The sequence below is a fragment of the Myotis brandtii genome, unplaced genomic scaffold (genome assembly GCF_000412655.1).
Source record: "Myotis brandtii unplaced genomic scaffold, ASM41265v1 scaffold86, whole genome shotgun sequence".
NCBI classification, from domain to species: Eukaryota; Metazoa; Chordata; class Mammalia; order Chiroptera; family Vespertilionidae; genus Myotis; species Myotis brandtii.
Genome location: NW_005371503.1, coordinates 422,185 through 443,758, shown reverse-complemented (window position 1 = coordinate 443,758; position 21,574 = coordinate 422,185). Strand labels below are relative to the sequence as shown.

The 21,574-nt window shown below is 39.3% G+C and overlaps 1 protein-coding gene across 7 annotated transcripts in view; it reads right to left on the bottom strand.

Annotated features, from left to right (window-relative positions):
• The window catches only part of DLG2 (discs, large homolog 2 (Drosophila)), a 766,636-nt gene that overhangs the window by 696,734 nt on the left and 48,328 nt on the right, over nucleotides 1–21,574 (bottom strand). For all 7 annotated transcript variants that reach the window (XM_014532211.1, XM_005884813.2, XM_014532212.1 and 4 more), the window contains exon 2: nucleotides 12,361–12,414. In XM_014532211.1, the coding sequence (XP_014387697.1) occupies nucleotides 12,361–12,414 (54 nt within the window). The remainder of the gene's footprint in view (nucleotides 1–12,360; nucleotides 12,415–21,574) is intronic.

The following is a 21,574-nucleotide window of genomic DNA, read 5'->3' as shown; positions in this document are numbered from 1 at the left end:
ACTACCTCCTGCATGTCTCCTATTGGGGATCGAGCCCTCAACCCGGGCATGTGCCGTGACTGGGAATTGAACCATGACTTCCTGGTTCATAGGTCAATGCTCAACCACTAACCCACACTGGTCAGGCTAAACACAGCTGTTTTAGGCTAATATAGAATGATAAGAACTATTACTAAACAAGAAAGTATATAGTAAGTACTAATTTTGCACAGTAACAATGGTCATTTGTTGAACATTTATTTATGAGTCAAGCAGCATCTAAATATTATCTCTAATGCTTCCAGCCAGTTATTTCTATAGTTTTTTATCCAGTGTTTCTATCTGTAAAATGTTTGTGAGCATGCATTCCCCATAAGTGCTAATCTATTATACTTATACCACTATAATAATATATTATGCTTTTATGAAATAAATCCAAATGTTGAAATTAGAAATTATGGGAACATGTAAAGACAAAGCTTCCGATCATCTTTAGCATCTTTTGGGGGAAAGTTTCCACACTGAAAAACACTACTATGCATGCTGCATGGCAGAGACTACTGGTTGTCTCGTGATATTCATTATCCTTTCATTCCATAGTAATGGAATCTCAAATTTGTATTTGGGCCCAGGGTAGTCCAGAAGAAAGATGACATGTACGTCTCCTATTGCAGGTAGGTGCGGCTTTGTGCCTAGGTTCGAACCCTTGGGATATAAGGGAAAATCCTATTTTAAAAGGAGGAATAGTGCTCATCTCTATGTCTTTCTTCTAACCTACTCCTTGGCATGTCAACATGGTGCTGTGTGCACAAAGGCAACATCTAAAAGGGGAAGAACAAGAAGATAAGCTTCTTGGGCCCTTTTATGACTTTGTGAGGAGGTAGAAGACCTGGAGGGGGGTAAGGGTTGGGAGAAGGGGGGGTGAAGGGAGAAAAGTAGGAGACATATATAATACTATCAACAATAAAAAATATATATATTAAAATAAAATACTTTGTGGAGCCGAGCTGACTTTCCATTTCTGTATAAAACATATGGACTGTTACATGTGACAGAAATACATTTTAATCTTACAAAGGCACTGCTATTTTGGTCTCTGTTATATGTAATTGAACCTATACACTAATTAATACATGATGGAAGACAGTTATTACTCTCTCTACTTACAGATGAGGAAAGAGGACCAGAGAAGTTAATCTTCCAAGGTACCTAGCTAGTAAGTGGTAGAATCAAAAGAGCCTAAAGTCTACCCTCTAAAGCAGGCAACCCCCTGTGAGTTAAATACTATGGAATCAAGGAGGAAGGAGGCATTATTTTGCCTAGAATGATTGATGAGGTATTCCTGATAGAAGTGGCAGTTTAATGAAATCTTTAAAAGATGGGCACAGAGAAAAAAGACAGTCTGGGCTAATGGAACAGAAAGAACAAAGGCAAAGAGATAAGAACATATACAAAAAGCTTGAGAAAAGCTTGTAGTCCATTGTTGTTAAGTGATCGCTATTGTTTATTGGCTTTATTTATTCAACATATATTTAGGGTATCTATTACACAGCAGTCACACACACAAAAACGGATCCTAGTGGTGAAAAAAAGTCTATAAATTCCCAAACATATGAGAAGATGATACTACTGGCAATGCCCACAGGCTAGAGTTCAAATCCCATATCAAGCAAATGAGGTCTTCACAATCAGACTCAACCCTTTGCGGGAAGCCACTGCTTTCCCAATACTGTCATGGAGTGCACCAAGGAACGCGGAAGGCCTATGGACCTTGGACTTAGCAGGACTGTGTTGAGATAGTGGTGGCTCGAAACAATTTCCTGACCTGATAGCCTCAAGTAAATGTTTACTGGACTTTAGTGAATCTTTACTGATCTTTCCTGACCTTTGAGACAGTCTGTCTGCTACCTGTTTGCTGTGCTTTACTGAGAGCAAGATGTGTATCTAAAACTGAATAAAAAGCAGACCAGCCAGAGTTTTGGTGTGTGCTCTTCACGAAAGAGACATCCCTGGCCCCCAATGCCTTCTAAATTCATATTTCTTGTATAGCATTTTCATTTGTGCGTCAGCCCCTTCTTCAGATCCTGAACCATAGCCATAAAAGGTTGCGGCAACCCTTCCTCTCCAACCTCATGCTACCACTCTATGTTTTAGCCACACATATCTCAGGACATGAGTTTCCAGGCCTCTGGCCTGTGCACATAGACTTCCCTCTTCCTGGAATGTCTTTTCCCTGTTCTGCCTGGAAACGCCTTCCTTATTCTTTAAGAGCTACCTGAAATTCTACTTTTCCCTGACTCCTCAAACGGGATGGTTCTTTATAGCATATTACCTTACTGCAGTTTCTTCACATCTTTATTCATTCATCCCTTCATTCATTTAGCCAGCCAGGCCAGCAAAAATGTGCTGGGTTATAGAAGTAACAAGGGTGGAAAACACAGAGCAATTTTTTTTTCTGTGCTTATAAAGTTTATACTCTAGGAAGAAATATCAGCCATGAAAGAAGTAATGCCGTCTGGATGTGTGGCTCAGTAGTTGAGCATGGTTCAATTCCTGGTCAGAGCACATGCCCAGGTTGTATGCTTAGTCCCCAGGAGGGAGCTTGCAGGAGGCAGCCGATCAATGATTCGCTCTCATCACTGATGTTTTTATCTCTCTCCCTCTCTTTCTCCCTTCCTTTCTGGAAATCAGTAAAAATATATATATATATATGAAATGTAGTGTGGTAACTTCTATGGAGGAGAAGAAGAGGCTGAAGTGGAAGCACACAACAGGAGCATCACGCCTAATCTCAGCTTCCCAGAAGGACCATTATTCAATCTGAACCTTTTGGGATGCATAAGAGTGAGCCAGGCAGAGATAGGGAAACCGGGGGCGGGGGAGCCACATGTGGCTCTTTGGCCCCTTGAGTGTGGCTCTTCCACAAAATGCCACGTGCAGGCGCGCACATATGGCCCGTGCATAGAAGTCAGTATTTTGCACAGAAGTAAGTATTTTGTGGAAGAGCCACACTCAAGGGGCCAAAGAGCCGCATGTGGCTTGCGAGCCGCGGTTTTCCGACCACTGCACTAGACTATGAAAGGCAATGTTTTTAAAAGCATCCCACATGATTTAAATAACAATGACGACAACTACAACTCTAGAATTAAATGCTGGCTCAGATTAATACTAAATGTGTTTCCATTATACTTCAGTGAATCTGTATAGTTTTATTTTTGCCTTCCTGTGTGCAGGATTTCCTACCCTACCCTACACCCCCACTTCAGTCAAGCATCCCGAAGCCTCTTTAGGTTTCTACTAGCTTCTCTCAAACTTTAATGTGCATAGAAATCACCTGGTGAGCTGGTAAAAATATAGATTCCCTGGCCGCACCCTCAGATATTCTGATGACATAGATTTGTGACAGAGCTGGAGATTCTGCAAATCTAATCTTCCTGGCAGGACTTGACTGCATTTTGAGTAGTGATGCTATAGCGCAACTCTACAAATATTCTTTTTTCAGAATTATTTGCCTTTGTTCTTAAAACTGCTCTGCCAGGCTGAGCTCACCTGGTGAGCTGGTAAAAATATAGATTCCCTGGCCACACCCTCAGATATTCTGATGACATAGATTTGGGACAGAGCTGGAGATTCTGCAATTCTAATCTTCCTGGCAGGATTTGACTGCATTTTGAGTAGTGATGCTATAGCGCAACTCTACAAATATTCTTTTTTCAGAATTATTTGCCTTTGTTCTTAAAACTGCTCTGCCAGGCTGAGCACCTTGGAATAAGCAGCTACTTTACCGGGTATATATGTCATAGATGTGCCGTCAGAGGAACCATTGCCAGAAAGAAGGGCCTCTGTGGTGACTCTCATCTAACAATCACATTTTCCACCTGTATAACTGTTATATTTTCCCCACTGCCTCCCACCTTAGGTCAATATAACAAGCCTATGCAGAGGAGCTTCCCAGAGGAAGGGGAGTTATGAGTAGAGCAGCCAGCTAAACGCTCTCTATAAGGGCACCGCAGGGGGAAAAGATTAAAGTAGGTTTGTGAATGGGTAAGTAGGTCAGGGCTTCTAATTTTTAATTTTTTTTTTCTTTAAAGATTCATTTCAGTATAAATAGGAGTTTTCTAATTTCACACACAAAAATTGATGAGAGAATCACTGAACTTGTAAGAAAGCTTTCAATAATTGCTTGTATTTGCCTCCAAGTGTGTCATGTGTATGAGTCTTAAAAGTTAAGCTTTAAGGCCATGAGAACAGAGACCATGCCTTTCACATGAGCATTCCCCACAATTCCTGAAGAGAGTGATGACTATTTAGAAGATATGAAAATACTCAACTCTAAAACAAATGAAATGAAACCAACTCACAGAAGTTGGAAAGATAATTGTAATGCTTCATTAGATAATTTATGAATTAAGTAATATATGCCAATATAGTGGTTTCTTGATAAACGTTAGCTCCCCCTTTCTACTTCTTTCCTATTATTTTATCTGGAACAGTTTTGTACAATAGAACTTTCTGAAAAGATGGACATATTCTATATTTGCACTGTCAAATATAGTACCCACCAGCCATGGTTGCTACTGAGCACTTACAATGCAGCTAGTACAACAGAGAAAGTTAATTTTAAGTTTATATTATTTTAATAACATTTAAATAATGAAGGACCTAAGGTGGGAGGCTTGGAGAACACAAATCTAGAAGCTAGCAAGACAGAGTAGTTTGCCATAAAGTGTCAATTTGTTGAAATGAGTTGATCCTTTTTTCCCTACAGAGATGCATTATGTTTAGGGTGAAAGAGTAAAAAGGGAGGCTGCTCCAAGGGCAGGCCAAAAGGTCTGGTGAAAGAACAAAGACTATAGGATCTAAACTGGACAAAAGTTTCTTGCATATTGACCAATGCTTCTCAAACTTTAATACGCACACAAATTTTCTGTTAAAAACACGGTTTCTGATTTAGTAGGTCTTGAATGGGATCTACATTCTATGCTCCCAAGCTCCCGGGTACTAACACTGCTGCTAGTCAATGGACCACACTTCCAGAAGCAAAGATCTAGATGTAGGTAGGTCCATGGACCTACATAATTGCTGTTTGCCCTCTCTCAGAACTTGCTGTGGCTTCTGTATTCTTGGCTCAGCAGTTCAAAATTAAGTCAAATTAATGTTTTTTTGTTTGTTTGTTTGTTTGTTTGTTTATTAAAGGCACACCCCTCCCCCAATCTTATGATGAACAATTTATTAAGCACCTTCTACATGCTAGGAAGAGCAATCCTAATAACCCGGCAAGTCAAATATTATTACCTCCATTTCATGAATAATAAAACAGGGGTTTAGGTAAATAATTTGACTTAACCAAAACTCACCCAAGCACTTACTGGCAGAGGTGCTCCTGAACCCAAAGCCTAATCTCTCTCATTACACTCTCTTGTTACTCAAAGAGTGATGTACAATTGAGCAGAGGCCTCACCTGGAGATTATTAGAAATGCAGACTGGCAGGCTCCATCCCAGACCCACTGAATCAGACCTGCATTTCAAGATCTCCAAGTAACTCTTATACATATTAATATTTGAGAAGCACCATTACATTCCATCGTTTGCCTTTTGGAGCAAAGTAACAAGTGGGGGCATAAGGAATCTGCTGACTGTGGCACTTGAGGAATGGATTTAGATTGGCCAGGCTTGACTCGGGAACAAATATTGATAGCTTTGCCTCTATTGCTAAATCCCTATTGCCTCGTGGGCATAATTAAGACAAAATTAAGTTGTTTTCTGACAAGTCAGGGTTTTTCATTTCCAGATTATACTATATTTCGAACAGATAAAAGCATCAACAATATAGTTTTAACAGTGTTCATGGGAAAAACTACAAAGAGCAACAAACTTGTTTGCTGAAGGATAAATGTACTAAATTCAGCAAATTCTTCCAAAATATCTTGTCATTATTAATCACTGCCAGGACGGTTTCAAAGAAACAAACATAATTCTGTTTCCTCTCCCTTCATGAATCATTCTGGAAAGCTAGCCAATTAAAAGTCAACAGTAGCTTAAATCACAAGGGTCTGTTGTTGCACAAAGTAACTCAAAGAAATAATGCCTAACTGTTCACCCACCTCTATGGCCAAGTGCCTGGCCATCTCACTTGGGTAATACAGCAACCTCCTCCTCAGAGAACTCCTACCCTCCGCTTTCTACTGCTGGAATCAATCAGAAATGCCATTTAAATCCTGCTGAACAACACCTTAGTCTCAAGCCAATTCTTTGGCTCCCAAATGAAACTCAGGGATTCTCTACATTCCTAAACCCATATTATCCTTTTTCATTTTCTCTCATCCCCCTCTCTTCCCACCAACCTTTGCTCACATTGTCAGTCTTTCCTTGGGACATTTTATTCCCTTTAGACCACTCTCTTGTAGAATCATAGCTGTGTCTGCATCCAATGACCTTTAATATTTAAAACCTGCTACCAAAAAAATGTCTCTGATAATATTATAAATATACTAGAGGCCTGATGCACAAAGATTCATGCAAGAATTGGCCTTCCTTCCCCTGGCTGCCGGCACCACCTTCGCCCCAGCCTGGAGCTGCCTTTCCACCTTCCCATGCTGCCCAGAGGCCATCGACGACACAAGCATCCTGCCCCTGGCAGCTCGGCGCCTGCATATGCAAATTAACCTGCCATCTTTGTTGGGTTAATTTGCATACTCACTCCTGATTGGCTGGTGGGTGTCGTAAAGGTATGGCCAATTTGCATCTTTCTCTTTTATTAGTGTAGATTATGATTGTTTTCAAATAACTTTTACATTAAAGATCTTCCTGGTAAATACAATGGGTGATACTACTAAGGATCCTGTTATTATTTTACTTTAAATTTTATTTTTCAATTACAGTTCACATTCAATATCATTTGGTATTAGGTTCAGGTGTATAGTATAGTGGTTAGACAATCATATATTTTACACAGTTCCCCTTGATATTTCCAGTACCCACCTGGCACCACACATAGGTATTACAATATTATTGAGTATATTCTCTATGCTTTACTTTACATCCCTGTGATTATTCTGTAACTACCAATTTGTATGTCTTCATCCCTTCACTTTTTTTCACCCATCCTCCCAACCCTCTCACCTCTGTTAATCATCAGCCTGTTCTCTGTATCTATGAGTCTTTCTATTTTGTTGATTTATTAATTTTATTCTATAGATTCCAAATATAAGTGAAATCCTATGGCATTTATATTTCTCTGACTGACTTCTTTCACTCAGCATAATACCTTCTAGGAAGGACCCTCTCATATTTTTTGTAACCTAATTCTTCCTTCTTACCCCTCTTCTCCTCTTCTCTCCTCTCTTCCTCTCTCTTCCTCACTTCCTTAGGAGGTTTTCCAAGCCGCAGTCCTGGAATTTCTGAACCAAATACTCTTGTCTCCATTATTATTTCTACTTCTGGAAATAATGTTTCAGACAACAGTGTCTCACAGGAAAGGAAAGTCATTGTACTGCCAGTACTTGCTAGATGTTTCTTTTATTTCTCATTTCTTTTAGACATCCTTAATAAATTAGACACCCTTTCCCCATATTAGTTGAACCAGGACTTTGAAACTTTCATTGTTTATTATAATTGACCTACTAATATTTTTGAAGTGTAAGATTCCTTCTATTGTACCTGATTTTTTTTCTAAAAAAGGAACATGTATAGATTTGTGACCCTTTTATTTGAGGATTTGGTATGGCAAATCAGTTTCTTGTTTAGCAAAATTCCTTCCTTCACTTTGAGCTTGGCGATATGACTGGCTTTGGCCAGTGGGGTGTTAGTGGATGTGATATGAGCAGAGGCTCTAACTATGTTTATTAGTATGTCCTGGGCTTGCCCTCTTGTGCTTCGGCCATGATAATGAAAAGAACACACTGTGAGAAGTACTGCCCCACCCTCTGGGCCCCGTACTGGAATATGTGAAGCAGGGACGTCCCAGCCAACCTGGTAATCTACAGCCTCAAACAGCTGACCAGGCCAACCAGCAAGCACTTATGGGAGAAATACATGCTTATTGTTATATATCAGTGATTTTGTGGTTGTTGGTTGCACACCAAAAATAGACTGTTACATGGAGTAACAGTAAATGGTAGACCAAGTTCTACCACTTACTAGTAGAGCTCAGATATCTGTATTTGAAAATGAGAGGTTTGCATTCCTTGAACCCCCAAGTTATTTAATAAGATTTAAACCTCACGATCAGTGAGTTTTCCACACTTTCCACAGCATATTTCCCAGAACACGGATCAAAATAGAACCATTATGAAATGAAAGCAGAAAGAATGGGATTTGTTTGTGTTCAATATAGAACTCTGAAGGGTCTGCTGAAGGGAAGAGGTGTGCCCGAGAGGCTTCCGTGCCAGTTGGTTGCAGAGTACCAGACGGTAACATGCTAGTTCCCAGTAAGTCAGCCTTCAGGGATCCAGATGTAAAGATCAGACGCAGGCTTTACTCACCCTCTCTAAGAACAGAGCATGTTTACTACCTTGCATAAGACAATATTCAATGCAACAAGGAGAAGAATAAAAAGATGGAGTAAAAAATGGCAACTAGAGTGTTGAAATGGAAATGTTCTTGTTTCGCCTTGTTTTCTCTTGAGGATTTGTGTCCTGGGCTTCGGCATCAAAAATGAAAATGACACACTCTGGTAGCACTGTCCCACCCATAAAGGCCCATAATGAAAACATCTGCATAAAGGGGATTCCTGCTTTGCATGAGAGGCTGACTGTGGCACATATAAGGTCCTACCCATCCCTAAAGTATCAGGACATCATACAAGAATGAGTTTATTTGAAGCAGTCATGTGTAAGAACCTAAGTAACCTTTGTTCATGGCAGATACTTTAAAAGCTCTAATGTCCCTTAACTTACCTCCCCCTCAAAAAAAGCAGAAATCTCTTTAAGTATCTATTGTACCCTTTTTACACATTTAAAAATTGCCTTTGACCACAGATTTCCTCTAGTTATTCACTTGCTGCTTGCATGTATGCCAAGGAATCATTTCCATAAGGACGATATATTTCTAAAATCAAATTTGCTGACTGGCAAAATTAATACATTTACTTGTAATAAAATTACTTTTGAAGAGGACACTAATATAGAATTAAAATTTTGTCATTTAGGTAATATTTTTAAAGAAGGAAGCGTTCTTATGCAACATGACTGAAATGCTCTGGGGAGCTCTAAAATCATTTTTTCATTAAATAGAGCTGAAATTATGCGCACAACTAGAACATGAGAAATAAAAGAGGAAAACAAAGTATAGAACACTGGGGAATGAGAAAATGGACTGTAAAAGGCACAGTGTTCAAGGTTACCCAGTGAGTCAGGAAAAAGGGGGAGGGTTGGGCTGATGCTAAGACCCAAAGCATATTCGCATTAATGTCCTTGTATTAAATCTGCCTTTTTTTTAGTAGATAATGTATTCATTCTCTTATATGGGGGAAGATATACATATTTACCATTCTCTTAGGGTCTAGCATATGTTACTTCACAAGTGTTTATCAAGTAAAATGATAAATAAATAAATCCCTAGTAAGCCAAAGTTAAAGCATCATTTTACATATCTAATCTCATTATTCTCACAAACAATCACCTCTTAAATAGGTATTATATAACTCCTGGTTAATAGATTAATTTAGGTGATGTTTTCACCATATGAAGCTGCTTAGCAAAACTTTGTAAAGAGTCTAACTCTTAAGAAGGCTCACAGAGGGCGCTATTAAATATAAATACAAAACAGGTGAAGATAGAACAAAAAAACGCCCTTTGAAGAACTCAAAGTCAGATACAAAGTTGATATTTAGGAGAATGGGAGCACTTTGATTATTTTATTTATTTTTTTAAATATATTTTATTGATTTTTTACAGAGAGGAAGGGAGAGAGATAGAGAGTTAGAAACATCGATAAGAGAGAAAGATCGATCAGCTGCCTCCTGCACACCTCCTACTGGGGATGTGCCCGCAACCAAGGTACATGCCCTTGACCGGAATCGAACCTGGGACCTTTCAGTCTGCAGGCCAACACTCTATCCATTGAGCCAAACCGGTTAGGGCTGATTATTTTATTTTATGTGGACCATCTTACTAGCTAATTAGTCGGGACATAAATTGAGCATGTCTGTACAAAATCCTTAGTTTCTATTGATAAATTATTTGTGCATGAGGGCATCTGGCAGTTAAGCCACAGAAACTTTAATAGAAGGCTTTGATATCATATAGATCTACCACAAGAAAGCAGTCCTACTTAGAAAATTAAGTTTCTGTGCTCCGTGTCTACTTCTTCAAAGCACTGCTCATTTGCTTTGTCAAGGGATACAGTAAAGAGATTTACTATAATAAAGACATTGGATTCCTTAATATAAGCATGGGTCTCTGTCCCAAAGGTACTGCTGCCTCTGTGACAAGTGGTCTTCCACCCAAAGTCACATGTAGCAAAGGCGTAAGAAAGCAACATGTGTTCTCAAGTTGAGAGACAGAAAACAAGGGAGGGAAGGAGGAAAGGAGCATTACCAGCATCAGATAAGATCTCAGACTGTACAACTAGGCTCGCTAGGTTCATTCTTGGCCCTTCCTCTTACAGTGCAACCTTGAGAAAGTGACTTAACTTCTTTAGGACTCAGTTTCCTCATCTATAAAATGTAGAAATTAATAGTACCTATTGCATAGGGTTATTACGAGGATTAAGTGAGTTAATATTTGTTCATCCTTAAAACAGTGTCGGGTATACAGTAATCCCAATATAAATGTTTAATAAGTACAAGAAGGTAGAAAGAGTGAGAGAGAGACTACTGGACACTCTGTGTCCTTAATGCACTGCTTTGCTTCCTTCCAATGGAGTCCTTTACTTTTCACCTCTAGGGCCACTTGATTTCTACCAGTAAACTTAACCCCATTTCCGGTCTGACCCCAAACAACTCTCATTCAGAGAGATTTAAGAAGCTCTAACTCAGTAGTTCAGATGACTCAGCATTAAACCAAGTTTGCTGTTATTCTTGTCCTGACCCTGTGTCCCAGTTTTAGTCCCTTGTTCCTGTAATCAAGTCCCCGCCTTGTACTCCAGTTCTAGCATACTTCTCCCCTGTGGCTGAGTCCTGGCTAGCAGGACCGGCCCAGGTCCTCCCATTCCTTCCCGGCAGACATCTCTCAAAGGGCAGCCTCTGCACTAGAAACCACACTTTGGCACACATAGTTGTTTGAACCTTTGAAAATCAGTTACCTGTACTTAAAAATTGCAGACTTTTACACAAAGTTTAAAGTTCTGACTTCTATTGAAACATTGGGTGGTCTGGCAACACTTGACCCCCTTGGTACCAACCCACTGGAGCTGAGTGGTAGCTGCCCCCTTTGGAAGGCCATGTGCCCTCTTATTCCCAATTGTACCATTAGTTTGGATCTGGATCTAGATCTGTTTGCTTGGCCCTCGCAAGCATTTGAGGTTGAGGTCTAAGACTGAGAGTAGCTGGTGCTTACCAAGCACGTACTTTGTGCCAAGTATTCTTCTAAGTGTTTCACATGCTGTTCTCATTTAACCAAAGTTCATAAACCTGTTTGTCCTTCTACCCACTATCCTTGCAGCCCTCTCCTTGCTTCCAACCCTCTGTCTGCATGGATCTGTATCTGTTCTATCATTCCACATCACTATTCTCTACCCACCAGGTAAGGGCCACTTGCAAAGCTTTGTTGAGCCTCCGTAATGTCAACCACTCACACGTAATGTGGCCTGTTGCCTCTCCAATCTCCCCGGCGCAACTGGACCCTGTTGTCAAGAACTTTGGTCATCAGAGTGGTTATATTTCAGTTACAAAACCCAGGCTTTACTGATATGAGTGATCCTATTATCTCATGCCAGGCTTTTATAAAACCATACAATTGATTATATATAGACAGTCTTCACTCTCACAAGACTTTTGTTCCAGTTCTTGGTAGAAGCCCAGCAAAAACCCACCAAATATTTATTGACACTTACTTATGTTCTAGGCTCTGTAACAGAAACTGATTTGAATATTTACTAAGAGATCCAAAGAAGTTTGCTCATCTCTTCTACTAGCACAAGCAATTCAATCTCTTTTCAGTGAACCACCTAGGAAACTAACATTTATTTGAACACAATGGGCAATAATTTTTCTCATGACAGGCCCTGTGCTTTACAAAACAATGGATAAAATAGAAAAACATTTGCATGACTAAACTGAGATTTAGCAAATGACAAAGAAAACTCACAAAACTCATTCCACACACCAGTCCATAAAATTATCTGGATTGAGTAATACTGAATATGTATTAAAATTGAAACATAGCTGATTAAGTTCTACAATAGTTTTTAAAGAAACCCTTAATAAAAATGTTACTTACATAGGGAATCGTGTCCAACGTATCAGTGTTGACAATTATAGGAGCAGGGCTGGCCTGAAAAACAGAAGTAGAAAATATTGTAAGTAGTCTATTCAAAGAATCTGTTGACTTTTTAAACAAAGAGCTTAACAGTATTTCTTGAGGACCCTTATAGGCACTGTGTCAAGTGTTAGGAGAAAAAAATGAAATGGCTCAAAGTTCCCAACACCCTCTAAATATTTGTTTGCCACACTTACAACATAATGAAATGAAGTAAGCATTCATAGAACTTGTACTCATTTACTCTTAAATTTTATCCAGCAGTTTAGAAGATGAGGATTGGTGATGCTTAAGAGGCAAAGATTTCTAAAACATTGGGTGAGAGCTAAAGTTGGTAACATTTCTTTTTAAAGTGGCTGTGCTAAGTAAATTTGATTTCCCACTCTAAGAAGCAAAATTAAACTTAAACCAATATTTACAACTCTTCCCCTTAAACTGCCTTTTGAGAGTATGTTGTATTCAATGCAAAATAGAAGGGTTCACTTAGTGATATATATGTTTACCTATTATGCATGCTGTCATCATTTATTTATTTTTTGTTATTTATACATTTCTGATCATATATCTTAAAAATCTTTGGATAGAAAATGAACACTTAGTCAAAGTGGCAGAAAATCATATTGAATATGCTGAACTATTTTTTAAATTGTACAAACTACAGTCATTTGCCTTAAAGTTGAGTAGGAATCTGTATAAAATATGATATAGGAGAGCTATAAGCCAAGTCATTAAAAAATAAGAGAGTGCAATCTGTATTTGCATCAACCAATCTGACTTCATGAATATTGAGTAGACCTATCTTTATTTTCTAGTTTCTAGAATTTCCACAGCAACTTTCCCTTCATCCCTGAAGGATCTTTAATCTTCTTACCAAATTGCAGATTTCATTTAGATAGAGGAAATACTCTCATCATGATTAATCGAGAGCTGTTCTTTACGACACAGTGGTTTTGGCAAGTATTCAACTTTTAGGGCATTTCATTAGATGTGCCCTCTGGAGTTAACAGAGTTAACAGGTTTTTAATGTCAATCTGTGCCTATGGGATCCTAACCGAATGATAAGACAAGTAGCAATCCAGCAGATTTTACAAAATAAAATACCATGTTTTAACTATAAACACTGGACATTGAGAACATGCCCCTGGTCTACATATCTACATAGCGGATCAACTAGATGTTCTTGGTTTGTAAAACTCCTACTAGCAAGTACCTTGTGGGTAAATGGGGGCTTTGGAGAAAGATAGTTTCCAGGGGACTCCACATAAAAACAGTGCTTGTGAAGAGGCATGTGGTGAGAGAGAAGAATGAGAGGTTTAGAATTAGAAGACCTGGGTTCAAGTTTGTTTTATCAACTTCCCAATACTTGAGGACTCTGCCACTTCCTTGTAGTGTGAACTGGGGGCAAGTCCCTTAACCCCTTTTGCCTCATTTTTCTTCTCTGTAGAATGGAAATAGAAATAATCACTTTCTGAAAAGGTTGTTTGAGGACTACATGAGGTGATATATTTGAATGTGTTTGTAAACTGAAATTTCAGAACCAATGTTAAATATTATTAAAAGTGTCCCTAAAGATGGACTACTATGAGGATATGTCACTGTATAGTTTGTAAACTGTTTATATGCCAGAGAGAAATCTCAATGCTGTGTTAGTGGCTATAATTACACTGAAGAGAATGGATTAGATCATGTGAATTACCATTTATTAAATACACTAGAGGCCCAGTGCACAAATTTGTGCACGGGTGGGGTCCCTCGGCCTGGCCGGTGATCAGAGCTAATCGGGGCCATCTCGCACAGTACCAATCAGGGCTGTTGGGGGCCAGCTGGCTGGGGAGGGACCACGGGAGGTTGACCGGCCGGTGGGAGGGCTCCAGGGCATGTCTGGCCCTCTCTCCCAGTCCCAATTGGCCAGACCCCAGCGGCAAGCTAACCTACTGCCCCCTGATGGTCAGTGCGCATCATAGCAACTGGTCAAGCAGTCGACTAAATGGTAGACTGTTCGTTCAGACACTTAGCATATTATGCTTTTATTATATAGGATATTACTTACCACTATGCATATAAGGATATACATATATATTATTATTTTATTTCCACAAAAACATATTGATGAGGCATTATTATCACTATGTCTATGCTATAGATGAAAAAAATGAGGCTCAGGGAAAATGAAAGCTGATATTTAACACTGACTTTGTAACTTCAAATCCATTCTTTTCTTACTAAGCTGCTCCTTGATCCTAGCATCTAATCTTGCATTGATTGGAGATCTCTAGCCCCACACAAGATCGAGGCAAAGCAAAGGCCACCATGAAGGCAAGTGATGCCTCAGGGTCTTACATATTAGATGTTGAAAGCAATCTGGTGATGCCTTAATGGCTTTTACTGTTGTTACTATTGTTTGTTTTTACTTTTGAGGACATCTCTCTTATGGTTTCTAATTGGTTCCCAGGACTCCGGAAAGTGATGATGCCTTGTCTCCTTTACTTTCCTGAAAACTTTCCAAGTATCACACCTAATATTGTATTTTACCTTATTATCTAGTATAGTATTGTTACTGAAGTTAGTGAGATATGAATGAAGGAAAGGAGCCTGTTTGCTTCACCAGGAAGATACAGCTTCATACCCCAAGGAATCACAGCATTGTCCCTCCTGGGGGATTAAACCTCTTCTCCCCGCTTCAGATACCGGATTGTGTATGTGGGGTACAGGGAAGAGGGGGAGATAAGGACATGGACAATAAAGTCAAAATGGGGCAGGGGGTGGTACCTGCCATAGAGACCTGTTAGTCTAACCTGAGAAAAAGGTAATTGACTAGGGGGTAGACCCTAATGCAAACCCAGGAAAATTTAGGAAGCTGATTGATTATTTTGAAAAAGCTTCTGGTTCTTGCCAGGCCTGAGAAAACATAATTTCAGGTGAACAAAGAATCAATCTCTCTCTCTCCTCCCCCCCTCTCTTTCTCTCTTCTCCCCCGTCTCTCTCTCTTATTATCCCTCTCTCCCCCTCTCTCTCACCTGCACTCATGCTGTGCATTCATGCATTCTATGCATTCTCTTTAGTCATGTGGCCTTAGTCAAGTGGCCACTGGCCAGTGGGTCCAACAGGCAGGCTCCAGCATGGGTACAGCAGCAAAGCAACAGACTATAGCTGGGAACACAAGCTAAGCTCGTCAAATGCTAGACTGGACTAAGCTTTAATATGGCACAGGATCTCTGGACATTGACTCTATATCTGGCCCTGATTTTCCATGGTGAATTGGACAGCGATGGGACACTGGAGAACCTCTATAATTTTGCTTCCTGAATAAACCTTGCTATCAGATCTTATCCCCTCTTGTGGGTCCCTAGGAATGCTTTTCCTCGTGACACCGCAAGAACCCCATATCCACCAGCAATAGTATGATCAGTAAATATGTACATACTGATTTGATTTGGGGTTTCAACCCATCTTATTTTTGTTTTTCTCCTTATATGTTGTATTAATATGGTCTGGGAATACATTTATACACAAGCCCATTTCCCATACAGTGACATTCATCACTTTTGTATGTCTATGCTTCTATTTTCCACTTCCTGTGTAAATTTGGTATTTCCAGACTCTATTTTAGAAAATAACAAAGATAGTATATTTTCCTATAAATCTTCACAGTACCTGAGTACACAGAAGGAACTCAGTAAATACTTAGGAATTATTGACTAAATGTATCTATAAAGTTTAGATGAGGGTATAAATGAGTACGATACCACTTTGTAAGCTTTGGAGAACATTTCTAAGAAAACCCAAAAATCTCTAGTTACCATCAATATGACTATGACTACTTTTCTGATATTGACTATCTTACTTCATTAACCAGTCACTATATATTCAGCTTTCCTAAAATAATAATTATTGCATAACTCAGGATATGGACTGTGAAACTTGAAGCACAATCCATGTTATGTAGAAAGTTCTTTGCTTCTCAGTGATAACAAATTCCAGAAGCCACAATTAAGACTACATCTATGAAAGTCACTAAAAGTGCATGAACATACACTTTCATGTGTGAATTGTGTGAACACAAACATACATCACTGACATGTGACATTGGCAGCTCTCTGGTGTGAGTGGCAAGGAGATGCCATGGTGGGCTATTATGAATAACACACTATCCCATTGTGCAGCTAAACCAGGCTCTCTGAAGATCCCCCATTGCTCTACTCCAGGACCCTCACAGACCTTCCCAGACCATTTATAAAGAAATTTCCTGGGATCTTTTAGGCAGTCAATGCCACATATCCACAGAGAATAAAGATCAAGTGGTGATAACACAGTGCAGCAGAATTCCAAGTACAGCCCAGAAGTGTGCTCTTCTCACCAGTGGGTAATTTCAGATCTTCCCATGGCTCAGCCTGACTGCTGATTCTTGTCTCACTTTTGAAATCATGTGAGTTCATAACTACATGAACTCATAGTTTGATTTAGTTTAGCTTCTGAGTCTTAAAACCAATTCCCTAGTTACTTTGATGGTTTCTTCTAAGCTTTATCTCCACACTTCACAGTGATCTACCATCCCTATACCTTCACTCTCCATATTAGATATCCTCTTTAATTGAACCCCTAAATCAAATTGCTAACTTAGCAAATTCCAGCATCCCCCTTCTATATGCTTATTTCCATTAATTGGAAAAATATTTGTAAAAAATATGAAAAAAATATCCTTTTAATCAGAAGTTTCAAGGTTTGACTATATGCAAATCTAGATAAACTTAGACTTAAGCCTTAAGAAAATGAACCTGTCTTGGGTGACCCAGACTGTAATATGTAATTGGTTTGTCTTAACATTCTTTTCCAAAGGAGGAAAGCAGTTTACAAAAAGAGGGAAGAATAAAGGTAATCATAGAGAAGCAGGAAGCAAGCAGAGAGGCTACTAATACAATTTAAATTATGAAATTAAGTTATTCATGAATTCTACCACGGTACTGTTCTCAGGATCTATGAGCTAGCCAAATATTTTTATATTACATCAATAACTTTGCTTACATTAAGAAAAAAAGTAAACTTCCCTTGCTTGCTACCACGAGAATGTAACTAATAAAGATTGCCATAATTCATGCCAATTTTCAAAGGAGTTCATTGATTTTGACTGATGTGGTTTCTTCTTGATATTTGTTAAGTGATATATCTGGGATATGCCTCTGAGATAAATGGGCAAGTAGTCACCAGGCCAGCTACAGTGAGAAAGTCTCTTCCAGCAAGATATTGATAGGGATAAGGTATTGATAAGGTATTCACAGAAGCCAATCAGTCCAAGGAGACACTCTGGAAAGCTTAGGGCTGACAAGTGGTAAGTAGGTAGCAGAAACATCAACAGACTAAACCCAGGCTAATGCCTAAGCTTTTAAGAAGCAAAATGGAAAAGGAGAGAAGGCCACATAGTCAAGTGACTTAGATACAGCAAGGACTGAACAGTAATACCAGTAACACTGATGGGGCTAGGAATTGAGCAGGAATTTCTCAGCCTTAAAGAACAGGCTCCTCAGTGAACAGGAAATGCCACAGGGCCTATACTTGACTTTATATATGGTATGGCATGACAGCTCAAAACAAGATGAAAGCCACTAGAAGGTTTAAAACGAGTCTATTTTGTATATGTACATGACCTCACTGAGAGAGCTGGAGATCCCAGAACTTCACGGTAAATCTTAGCTAGCTTAGACTGCGTGATATAAGATGCCATATTAGCAGTCATTAGCTTCACAATCACAGCAGGCTGCCATCAGGGGTGATGCCCTGATCCTATTTAGGAAAATATAACTTTGAGGTTATTACCCACATCCTCAATTAGGTCTGAAATTATATATTTAACATCAAGTACTAAGTGGTATGCTAAGGATTGAACTCAGAATAACTTTATTTTCTATTAAATTTTCTCCCTAACCTCCCATCACGTTGATCCACTGTGGAAAAAAAAGTGATGTGGTTGGGAGGGGAACTTCATTCTGGATTTCCTGAACTGCACTCCAGTTCTCTATCGGGACTGAAAACCTTTCTTTCCTCTCCGTCTCTCCCATAATGTTGGGCTGGAGCCTCATATCCAGAGGGGTTGGCAGAGTCCTACTCCTCCTTGAAAGATTTACCTGGAACCTACAATTGCCTGGTTGAGAATCATCACTACCTAGAATATCATGATACTATGACCCAGCCATAGCGAAATCTCCTGGTATATTAACATTGGTATAGATAACAATAAGGGAAAGCACTTATATAGCACTTATTTACAGCAATTAACTTATTTAATCCACATATAATCAATGAGACAGGTACTGTTATTCTCATCTTACAGGTGAGGAAACAGAGGTTCAGAAACTTTACGCATTCATACATGTGATAAAGAGATAGTCTTCAAACTCAAACAATCTGACTCAGAGTCCATGTTATTGACAGTTATGCTCTATTGCCTCTCACAATGGAATCATACTTGACCAGAACTCTTTTGATTTTATTTTTTACTGCTCACCAACAACTCAGGAACCAGCTCAAATTAGATCTATCCACCTTGATCCAGGCTAGTGCCCAAACCCTCCCCTCCTCACTCTGGCTCAATCACTGGGCCCTAGTATATCATGTGAGCAGGCTTGCAGGAGGCATGAACCAGGAAAGGCTAACAGCACAGGTACACTCAGGTTGCCTGAATCAGCATATGTTTTTTAGTAAGCTCCAAAGAAAATTTTTGAAAAATAACTGATTAAAGACATATTGATGGTTGTATGAGAGAAGAAAAATAAATACATTCTAGAATCATAAAACTCTAAAGCTGAGACCTTAATGATCATTGAGTTCTACCTTTTTATTTTAAAAATATAAAATGGAAAGACAGGAAGAAAGTGGCATGGCCCAAATCTCACAATTATTTAGTATCAAAACTGAAGACAGGAAAATAACAACAATAATAATGATAATAAAATATCAAGCATTTATTGGATTCTGAAGAGGCATCAATGCATTTAATTCTCAAAATGTTCTAAGGAAAATATTGTTTCCCTTTCTTTTTAAGGAGAAAAAAAGGGAGGGGAGGGTCAAAGTGGCTTAGTCACTTGCCTAAGGTCACAGGTACCCACAACCAGGTCTCAAATCCCTGTCTTTCTAGCCCCAGGTCCCATGCTGGTAACCACACACATCTTCCTGATCCCCTGAAAATAAAGTTATTTTATGCCCTGAAAGTTGTTAGTTTCTTTTTCACAGTCTGAAGAGAAATTTCTCACCATACTGACTCAGATTCAATTCCCCAGTTCTCAGAGGATTTCTAGGTCCCTTAATCTCTTGCAAACCACCACTTGAAAAAATGGGACAATGCTATTTTCCAGTTAACCTATTTCCCAAGAAGTTAGCTAAAAAAATAGTACATGTGAAGTGAAAGAGAGATATCCTATAGAGGTAAGGCTATTTTATTTATTGCTGTGGCCATATTTTGCTTTCCTGGAATTTTTTTCTTTTCATGTTGTGTCCACAAGATCAACCAGGTAGTTCAATCCAGTGTAGCTCTGAGTCATTGCCAAGAGGTTCTGGCCTTTCTGGTTTGCCCTTACCCTGCAGTGACATAGGGCACCCATGTCACAGATGAGGACACTAAGGCAATAACAGATGAATGGGTGTGTGAACCGTGTGAGTGTCTGAGGCTTGGCTAGCCAAGGCTTAACTGCAGGGTAATGGTTATGGCAAGATGTCTCAAGGGAGCAATTTTGGAGGATGCTAGGACCTTGGTCCCTCTCTCTATCACCTAACAAAATGCAAGGATGATTACCTACCTAGCTTACCACCAGGTTAGCTCAGAAAATATGAGGAGAGAATGGTAGATTCATGTTTGGCTTGAACTTGATTCAACTCTGCTTACCTGAACTCACTTAATAATAAATATATTATCCTCCCTTTACAGAAAACTGAGGCACACAGATGTTAAGTATCTTGCTCAAGGTTACCCAGATGGTAATAGCAAGGTCAAGTGTCAAACCTATCAGTCTGATTCCAAAGGTAACTTTTAACAACTGCAAAGCAGTTGCTTCTGCTCTCTATGAAGATTTATAAATACCCAGAAGTCTGCTCGAGTCAACACAAATTATCTCACTGATCTTTGAAAGCCTGCCACTAGTATTTCTTCCTTTTGGATTCAAGTGTTCACACGTTTGCTTGAGCCTCCTTAAAATACAAGGTAGTGCAATATTTTGCAGAAAATGGATGATATCTTGAGGACCTCAGTGAGTCTGAGTTGGGCACCTATTTATCCCCAGTGCAGAAGAGATGGGGCAGTCTGAGGAATGAGGCACAGAAACTGGAGACCCAGCACCAAAGAGCTTTCTTGACCTCATATGTTTTCTCTAGAATCAATCCCACTTGAAACAAGAGATTAAAAATTGCTTGAACTGTTCGTTTATAAAGACTCTTCAGACCTCTATCCTGTACCCTCTCCACATACCTCTTTGCACTTAATATAAAAGGCTGAAATAAAGACTCACCTAACTGCAGATCATCATTGAATCTCAAATTGATAATTATATTAGAGTGACCACCAACAACATGCTTTATAATTTATAAATTGAGTCCATACACATTAGATCATTTAATTCTCAGGGAGAAGAAAGAGAATTAGCATTGCCTGGCCAGTGTTGTTCAGGACTGACCCATGAACCAGGAGGTCACGGTTGGATTCCCCATCAGGGTACATGCCCTGGTTGCAGGCTTGATCCCTAGTAGGGGGCATGCAGGAGGCAGCCAATCAATAATTTTCTCTCATCATTCATGTTTCTATCTCTCTCTCCCTGCCTCCCTAAAAAAATAAAAACATTACAAAAGAGAGAGAGAACTAGCATTGATTGAGCAAGCACCCACAGTGTGCAAAAGATATGGTAAGCTTTTAACCTGTGTTTTCTTGTTTACTCCTCACAGAACCCCAGAGAGACCTTGTCCATAGATAAGTAAACATAGGCTCAGAGGGATTCAGTGGATTTCCCAGTCAGACAGCTAGAAAGAGGCAGAGCTGGGATTCAAATCCAGATCTGCCTATTCTAAATTCTTTGTTTTTCTCCATCATTCCACATGATGCCATAAATCCCATTATTCACATGAAGCTTTTACTAACTTAACTGCTTTAATTGTGCAAGTGCTCTCTGAAGAGTACACGAAAAATGGAGTCATTAGC